The sequence below is a fragment of the Ochotona curzoniae genome, unplaced genomic scaffold (genome assembly GCF_017591425.1).
Source record: "Ochotona curzoniae isolate NIBS_2020 unplaced genomic scaffold, NIBS_Ocur_1.0 contig_64, whole genome shotgun sequence".
Lineage (NCBI taxonomy): Eukaryota > Metazoa > Chordata > Mammalia > Lagomorpha > Ochotonidae > Ochotona > Ochotona curzoniae.
In genome coordinates, this window is record NW_024466502.1 from 205,355 (window position 1) to 214,220 (window position 8,866).

The following is an 8,866-nucleotide window of genomic DNA, read 5'->3' on the forward strand; positions in this document are numbered from 1 at the left end:
CCCTCTGGACTCAGAAGCAGGGTGAGCACCTCTCTAGGCTGTGAATTTGTGGTGGCCAGGCAGCAGGAGCTGCTTCTGGGACTCTGCGCTTATCTGGAAAGTAGTCCCACCCTGGCCAGAGACCTACAGCAAGAGGACAGCAAGGAATTTCCCAGCCCACAAGGCCTCCAAGGTTGGTCTGTCCCAGCACAGCATGGGAGGGAAGGGGGACACGGGTCTCTGGAACCTTCTCCCCAGGGCCCGGAGGGCAGCCACAGAAACAGGGCCTCTGGTTGGGGTAGCACTTTCCCGGACAGCCTCCACCAAGCTCCGTCAGGGAGCATAGGGAGGAGGTTTCTCTCCGGGGAGAAAGGAGGCGGCAGAGCGGAGCGGCGGGGCCTGGGGAGGGAGGTCGCTCCGGCCGCCCTGGGCCTCTGACAGAGATGTGGCTGCAAGGCGGCTGCACGCCTGTAAGTGGATAGAGATGCTCGCGGTCAGCAGGCGCACACACCACACATCTCCTCACAGAGATTACACACATGGAGCATGTATGCACACATGTGTGTTTACATGCACACCAGGGCACTTAAAAAATCCTGGACATGCAATCAGGATTTTTGGTGCAAAAACTTTTGAAGGTGCTACATAATGTTGTGTAGTATGTGTGTGACTGTGCATGTGTGCTTGCGTGCATGCTCAAATGTATATATGAGTGTGAGAAGCAATCATGAAGTCCAGCTTTTTTTTAAGCACAGCCTGCTGGGGCACAGAAGGGAACAGCTGCAGCCAGAGTGGACATAGGACGAGCAGACCAGAGGCCTCAGCGTCCTTCTCCCAAAGTGTCCCAGGCACACGTGTGCTATGTTGGGCCTCACATCCTGGGCCCATGTGTGCCAAGCCCCCATAGGTGATTACTGTGGCCACAGCTCATGTACTCCAATCACTAGGCCTCCCCTCCCCACATCCCCTGAGCCCTGGCCAGCAAGATGGGCAGTGCCACTGGGTTTCCTCAGCAGTGAGAGGCCAGGCCACAGCCCTGGTGGCCACGCACATCCTACCTGAAGTGGCAGAGGGTAGGTGGAGCAGGTGGGGAGGGTGGCAGGTGGTGAGCACAAGCCTGGGAACGCCAGGAGCTGCTGGGCCGGGTTGTAGATGGCGGGGGGTGAGGCAGATGGGCCATAGGCCAGCTGGGACAGCGGCACCTGAAGGGCACACATAGGTGATACTGGACAGTTGGTCATCACACATGGAGGAAGACTCATGACACAGCAAATCCCATCAGTAAGGGTGGCTATGACCCCAAATGAGGGCACACACAGGGATTTCCCTTAGAGCAGTGCTGGCTGCCATGGGACCTGGTTCTCCCATGCCCCAGTTGCAGCCCTGCCCAGCACTCACCATGTCCTTGAAAGCCCCAAGGACAGCAGCTGTGATGATGCCCAGCAGCAAGCCCAGCACATTGAGCGCTGTGGACACCCAAAGTAGCCGGTACAGGTGCAGCACATCCTGGCAGCCGCGCACACCCAAAAACTCGTGGTAGACAGGCACTGGGGAGGAGCTGACAGGATGGGATGTGATGAGCTTGGCGCTGCACAGGCAGTGTAGAAGCGGGGAAAAGGGGATGCCAGGGCCTGAGTATGGCCGGGGCAGGGGGTCGGCTGAGTTGAGTGAGGCTGTGTAGTGGGGGTCTGCTGAGGCTGAGTGTAGCCATGGGGGTTTGTAGCTATGCTTCAAGTCCCCTGGGGCTCTGCTACACCTGGGAAGAGGCTGGCTTCACTCACTGGGCTCTGGGCACACAGAAAACCAACCTATGGTCTCTGTGGTGAACAGGTGGCAGTGGGGCTATGGGGACAGGTCTGGGCCCAGCAAAATGGCCTCTATGCTCTCACCTGGGGGAAGGGCAGGGCTTAGCACCTGTATCATTCCCAGGACCAGCATGAGAAGGGGTCAGAATGGCAGGCTAAAACATCCTCAGGCCCCTGCTCTGAGCAGTGACAGACTGGTCGCTTTCCCAGGCTGGACCAGGCAGGACTGGTCCAGGTTGATCTGGCTGCATGTCCTGAGCCCTCAGCACTCCCTATGACCTGTAGACATCGCACAACTGTGCGGGTGAATGAAGGCATGCTGGAGCTGCCTTCAGAAGGGGTGGCCACGCGCAACCTGTGCATGTGTGTGACCATCTATGCATGTATGCACATATGTGCATTGTAAATGTGCATGCTTGCACCTGTGAGTATGTGTGAGCATGAGTGCCTGTGTGAGCATGTGTATATGAATTGCTGTGTACACACATGCACACTGTGTTTGTATATATGGACGTGTGTGTGATTGTATACAACGTGCATGTGTGTAGGTGTGCCTGTGTGAGCATATCTGTATGAGTTGCAGTGTGCACACATGTACATTGTGTGTGCATGTGTGAACATGTGTGCCCCCCAGCCTGCTCTGAGCCCTGCCCCTCACCTGTCACAGGTGTACAGGTCACAGCAGTAGCAGGTGTTGCTCCTCACCCTCAGCTGGCACTGACCACTCAGTGAGTAGCACGTGACCTGGGGACAGAGACCTGGTTGAGTCCCTACCCTCAACTGGGCCCAAGGCCATTTTCTGCCCGGGTCACCCAGGTGCAGCATGCAAGACAGCAAGACTCCACTCCCGCAGGAGTTTCTGCTGAGTGAGTCCCGGCTCAGCCTATAGTAATGGAGGGGGCAAATCTGAGCAGTGCAGAGGACAGGAGGGCTCAATGCCCCTCCTTGTCCCAGGCCCCTGCCTGTTCTAGCAAGGTCTCCTGGTCCAGGTGGGAGGCCTGGCCAGCAGCATCAGCCAGGAGGCCACACACACACACCCCTCTCTGCAGTGTCCAGGGCAGCTCTGAGGGTCTGGGAGGAGCTGAGGTGGGTGGAGGCTGCTGCTGTCTGTTTAGCCATGGATACCTCTTTGTGGGATGAGGTGGGGCTGCCATGTGGGAGGGCAACCCCGCAGCCCAGGCCCAGGGCCAGGCATCAGGTGTCACTGCCCACACAAGCCAGGAACCGGTAGCAGATCGACAGACTGGGAGGGGCTGTGTAGCACTGGACAGATCCGGTCTCACCTCCGTGTGGTGGACATCATAAAAGTGTCCCGACTCGCCGGAGTAGAACTGGCACCGGCTGGTGGTCAGCGGCCTTGGCTCCTGCGGACAGAGACACGCAGTGCAGGGGCACAGAAAAGCCCTGTATGCATCTGCCCAAGCCTTCACGCAGGCACAGAACAGCAGGCCCAGTCAGTCCATGGGTTCACCATCCTCCCATGTGCTTGTGTCATGTGTATGTGTATGTGGTGTGGTGGGTGGGTCTGAATCCCCAGGCTGAGACAGAAAGTGAAGGTCAGACACATGCTGGAGAGACCGAGCGCCCAGGTAGAGGCCGCGGACCACCCTCCACGTTTCCTTGTAGGAAGACCCAAGCTGGCAACTCACGATGTGTCTGGCAGCAAAGACCCCATCCACCACGGCACAGCAGAAGGCAGCCACTACCCCAAAGCTGATGAACACGATGGCCGCCACCAGCTGAAAGGGAAGGACAGGGTGTTGGGGGTGAGCCTCCTGGGGTATCCCTGCTTCTGAAGAGGACAGCATTGGCCACTGCACACGGTAAGCTCAGTCCCCACGCTGACCAGATCCAGGTTGTGTGCACACAGCTGCCTGCATGTGCCTGCTTCCCACACACTCCTCTAGCTGTCTTCCTGCCATAACAGACGAGCTTTGTGGAGGTGCAGGAGTGGTCCCTGTGGGTGCCTAAATGAAGTTTAGTTAGATTTCAATTCTCACAACCCGTCCCATGAACAACATGCAGTGGGGCCCTCAAGCAACGTGAGGCACAGCCTCTCTGGGGACCCCACACTCTCGCAGGACACAGCCAGCTTCTCTGAACCCCAGAATCTGGACCGAAGGATGCAGTGTCCTCCAGGGTGGAACCCCTGCCTGACACCCCTCACCTGGGAGGCCACACCCCACCCACCATGCCCCCTCGCCTGGGTACCGCCCCTTGCTCACCATTTGTCGTCTGTTCTCCACCAAGGTGAGGCCCACGAGTCCCAGGAAAGACCCGAAGCCCAGCTGAGGGAAAGAAAACTCAGGGAGATCTGTCAAGAGGTCAGGACAAAGGGATCCCCGCCTCAAGAACCTCCTCGGAAGCCTCAGCCTGGGGCAGGGGCAAGCTTGCTGGGGGCTGGGCAGAGGATCGGGGCAGAACCTGCCCCGAGAACACCTTGTCTTGGTGAGCCCGTGTGAGGAGATAGCGCCGGCCCCTCCTGGGACCCCAGTGCACCTCGCCCAGGCCCACCCGGGACAACCTCACCTCCAGGTGTCACTGTGAGCAGGAAGCCCCAAGCCCAGCTCTGCTTCAGCAGGCCCCGCCCAGCCCTACGCTCCCAGGGCCGGGCACTTACAATAATGCCAGGATAGTAGCCTCCCACGGTCACGTTTTCCGTCCTGGTGGTGGCTGCGAGGCCGATTGTCACTATGAGCGTGGACACTGCCAGCAGGGAGCCCACAAAACACTGGGCCGTCCTCTTCCTCTTTGCAAAGCCTTTTACAGGGAGGACCAGGAGGGCCTCAGTGAGCTGGGAGCTTGGGGTATGCTTCCCTCTCTCTGCCAGGCTCTGTCCCTGCTCTGGTCCTTCCCTGGAGAGTCCCACAGACCTGCATGCCTGCTGCATAGAGCCAGTGCCTGGGTGCCACCTGACTGCCCGGGGTGCTCTCCCCACATCCACAGGGAGAGCATGCAGGGACCAGACAGGTCTCAGTTAGGGGGAGGGGGTTGCAGCTTTCTGGGGCCGAAGGCTGTTTTCCGGCCTCAGCCAGTGGTCAGGACAGAGGCAGCAATGTCTCTTGGGGCTAGGTGGGCAAGAGAAAACTGAGGTAGGCGAGTCAGCTCCTTGTTGGGGCTGGGCAAGTCTAAACCAGGAGCCTTAGCTAATCAGCCACCTCATTGCCTTGCAGGTGAAGTGGAACAGCTGGGACTCAAACCAGTTCTTTATGGGATGCTGTCCTGCCAGGTCAGGCTTACCCTGCCATGTCTCAACCAGCGCCTCACACTGTGTGTTAGTCTGGATTATGGGAGTTAGCAAAATAGATGTGCAGAAGACAACAAATAACCCTGAGTGGTGAGGACCCCTTCAGAGCCACACAGGACTATTCTCCCCAAAGCAGATTTTCCTTGGACCGTGAGACTTCTCCCTCAGCCAGGCAGGCTCCCCTCAGCCACGTGAATCTCCTTCAGCCATATGGGCATAGGGATGCCCCCGAGCCACGTGGGTTCCCCTCAAACACATGGATTCCCACTCAGACACAAGAATCCCCTTCAGCCACATGGGTTCTCCTCAGCCGTAGGGATCCCCCTCAATCATGTGGGTTCCCCTAAGCCATGAGGGTCTCCTTGAGCCATGTGGATTCGCTGAGCCACATAGATTCCCCTCAGCTGTGCATCCTTGGCCATGCCAGCTCTGGGTCACTTGTAGGCCCTCCCACGCCTGTGAGAGCAGCAGGATCCTTCCTCAACCTACAGAAGCAAGTACCTGAAACTGCTATGTCCCCCACCACAAACAGACGCTTCTCTGAGTGCACGTCTGGCCTCCCTGGGCTCCTGTCCAGGAGCGCCATGAGGCTGTTTTCTGGTTCTGGAAGCTTCAGGACCTGTTTGTGGTCCTTGGCTTAGCACTTGTCTGTCTGTCAAGCCATCCAGCCATGCCCTGAGCTGCAATCCTGGTGATTAGGCATGCCCACAGAGGCCCCTCATCCTCCGGGGCCCACATCAGTTACTTGGTTGCTTCACAGCTTGGCCTGACACCAGCACTTCCTCAGGGTCCTGGGGCAGGCAGGGACCCCAGGAAGGGCCTGTTCTACACAACAGGTCTCAGATTTTTTCAGGTGCCATGAGGATGACAGGAGGAAGATACAGGGAGCCATCCTGCTGAGATGTGCTTCCAGTTCCAATCTGGAGAGAAAGGACCACAGCCACAAGCACTACAGCCCCCAGACCTCAGCACCTGCTGGCCCAGGGGTCAGTGTGAGCACCACAGGCACTGGGAGGCTGGCAGCAGCACAGCCTCAACACCAGCTGATGAAACTGGTGGTTCCCACGGGCCCTCAGGCCTAGGCTGTAACCTGGATTGGAGGTGGGAGGACTTGCAAGGTGATAGTCGTGTATGTCTGCTTGACTGGGCCCAGGTCCAGCCTCACCAGGACGCAGGGAACACCCCTGGTGTCCAGGGGTCAAATGGATTTCACCTCCTGATCTATGAAGTGGTGCTAGGGGCACATACAGGGCCCATTCTCCTGCAGACAGGGCCGCCTCTCATGGTGCAGCTTCACCAGGCCAGGCTGGGCGGGGAGCCCTGGAAGGATAGAGGCTGTGCCCACAGCTCTAGCTGTACCCTCCTGCCCTTCCCACCTCCCAGGCCCCTGTCCCCTTCAGCTTGAGGGCCTGAGCCTGAGGAATCTGAGGGCATACAGGTCCTGACCAGAGGGCAGAGCCCAGGCATCCACCATTCCAGCAGACCCACAGAGCCTGCAGGGGGCGTTCCAGACATGGGGCTGACACAGCAGGTCTTCCTGGCCTCCCAGAAAGAGGAAAGAGCTGCCTAGGGTCCCTTGTGTCTCCCTGGTACAACAGTAAGAACACCAGCTGGCCGCCTCAGCAGAGCCCAATGGTGGCCAGCTCCCACAGGCAGAGCAGCTACATCCTGGATTATTAATCAGCACTAATTGATCTGGTTTGAAAAGATGTTTACTGAAAATGCTTCAGCCAGCATCCCAGTGACCATGGTCCCCAGGAACCGAACAGCCCCCTGAGAACTGACAGAGGAGACATCTTCTCCTCTCAGTGCCCAGTCCCGTAACCCATCAGCACCCTCACAGTCGGCTCATGGCCCTGCCTTGTGACCCGTCAGCACCCACACAGTCAGCTCACAGCCCTGTCCCATGTCCCCTGTTGGAGTTGTCAGGGCCGATGTCTGTGTTGGGAAGTAGCAGGGGGCAGTTCTGTGTTTAATGTCGGAAGTCAGGACCCACCACCCCTTACCCCTCCTAAGTGAGGAGAAGCCGCCCAACCCTGAAAACTAACCTTGGGAGGGCACAGGAGAGGAGCTCAGTGTGGCCTCTCCCTCTTAACGCGGGTCCCAAAAGTGCCACAAGCAGACAAGCGGGAGAGGGGACCTGGCCCAGAGCCCATTGCCAGCACTGCCCCTCAGCCCCCACGCTGCCCACTAGGGAGGGCCCCAGCTCACCTGTGGTGTCCAGCAGGGCCAAGGGCCCTGGAACAGGCGGCACCAGTGGCTGCATCACGGTGGCACCAGGACCAGTGCCTGGGTGGCTGCAGCTGCTCTGGTAGCCAGCACTGCCCAGTTGACACCAGGAGTCTTGAGCTCCACCCCTCTGTTCCTTCTCTCCTCCCCTGCCCCCTCCGGCTCCCTCCCTGCAGGGAGGCCACTCCAGGGTGCCCCATGGGGCCCTAGTCTGCACCTGCTGCTGGGCCGGGGCGGAGGACAACAAGCCTCGGCGATGCTGGCCCTGGGCCTGGACCCCAACCCGCTGCCCTCCAGACTGTGTCGGCTTTCTGTTTTTCTTCAGCCAGTGAGTGGCAGGGCCCATCCACATGCCTGGTGCCACCCACTCTACTCTCCTGTCAGCTTCAAAGCTGTTCCGGGCAGACAGAATCGGGACTGGGCCAGGGCAGTGACCACCTGAGGGCCTTGAGTGCTGGCAAGGAAGGAAAGTCTCCTTCAGGCATTTTCACAGTCTGGTGTGCAGCTGTTACAGGGCAAGCTGTCTGCCCGGCAGGGATACCACAGGACCTGTGCTGCCGATACCACAGGACCTGTGCTGCCGACACCACCAGGACACTGAATTCATGACATGGGCTCTGCAGCTCTAGGAGGGAAGTGAGGGCCAAAGCATTAGCAAGTGCACCTGTGTGAGCCAGGCTACAGCCTGCTTGTTATGGATTCTGGGTGTCTGGGGCAGTCAGTGGTCTCCGGGCTGTGTGCACCTGGCCCCTGCAGCTCAGGAGGCCCGGCGGCTATTGGCTGGACACAAGTGCCTCTGTAACCCAATAGTTTCTGAAATGCGGCACCAGGATGAATAATGCAAACCCGCCATCAAGGAAGCCAAGCATGAGGTGGATAGGAATTGTTGAAAGTCAGCTCCGGCAGAGCTTGGCTGCGGTGGGTCAGGGGGCTGGAGGGTCCATGGCCAAGACAGCACAGATAACAAGCCCCATAGGGAGGCTCTGTCATGCCACGTGTTGCATGCTAGGACCCCAGGAGCCACAGTCATGCACAGGGCAGGCCATGAGGGTCCCTGGGGAGGCCCTGTATCCCCCATGCACTACACTTGTTCCCAGACCTCCCAGGGGCCTCCATACTGGCACCCAGGGGTGACCTGGACAGTTATCGCCCTGGGGGAGGTCGAGGTTTAGCTTCTGACGCTGGAAATGAAGACAGTATCTCCTGGCTGGGCAGGGGCTGGGATCACCAGTTGCCCGCTGCCCTGTCTGATTGCTTGGCAGCTCTGGCTCTGGCTAAGCCCATTTGTGTTTAGCAAATGTGTGAAGACCCAGACAGGAGCCACCCAGGGGAGGTGAACGGAGGCTGGGGTCAGCCTGAGGGTGGCCCACCCGGCTGGGGACAGCCCTGGGCCCAGTTGCTCTGGGCCATTCTCCCTGGGGAAGCCCTGAGTGAGCTTGGCCTGCTGGCCTGGAGAGATGCCCTCCTGTGCCTCCTGCTCCCTTACAGCCCGGAGAACGCTGACCACGGGAGGCATACATTGCTGCCCAGGTGGAACTGCACCTCAGCCACTGCACGGCTGGGTCAGCTCGGCTTCTGTGGAGCGGCCTTGGGCAGGCCAGGCAGC

At 59.2% G+C, this 8,866-nt stretch overlaps 1 protein-coding gene across 1 annotated transcript; it reads right to left on the reverse strand.

Moving 5' to 3' along the window:
* Positions 1 to 312: 312 nt before the first annotated feature.
* Positions 313 to 7,297, reverse strand: TMEM255B (transmembrane protein 255B). The gene is made up of 9 exons (XM_040991531.1): positions 7,243 to 7,297; positions 4,405 to 4,544; positions 4,010 to 4,072; positions 3,434 to 3,523; positions 3,068 to 3,148; positions 2,443 to 2,528; positions 1,378 to 1,537; positions 1,038 to 1,181; positions 313 to 447 (listed from the first exon to the last, which is right to left on the reverse strand). Exons 1-9 carry the CDS (start codon positions 7,295 to 7,297, stop codon positions 313 to 315), a joined length of 954 nt encoding a protein of 317 aa, XP_040847465.1.
* Between the last annotated feature and the right edge of the window lie 1,569 nt (positions 7,298 to 8,866).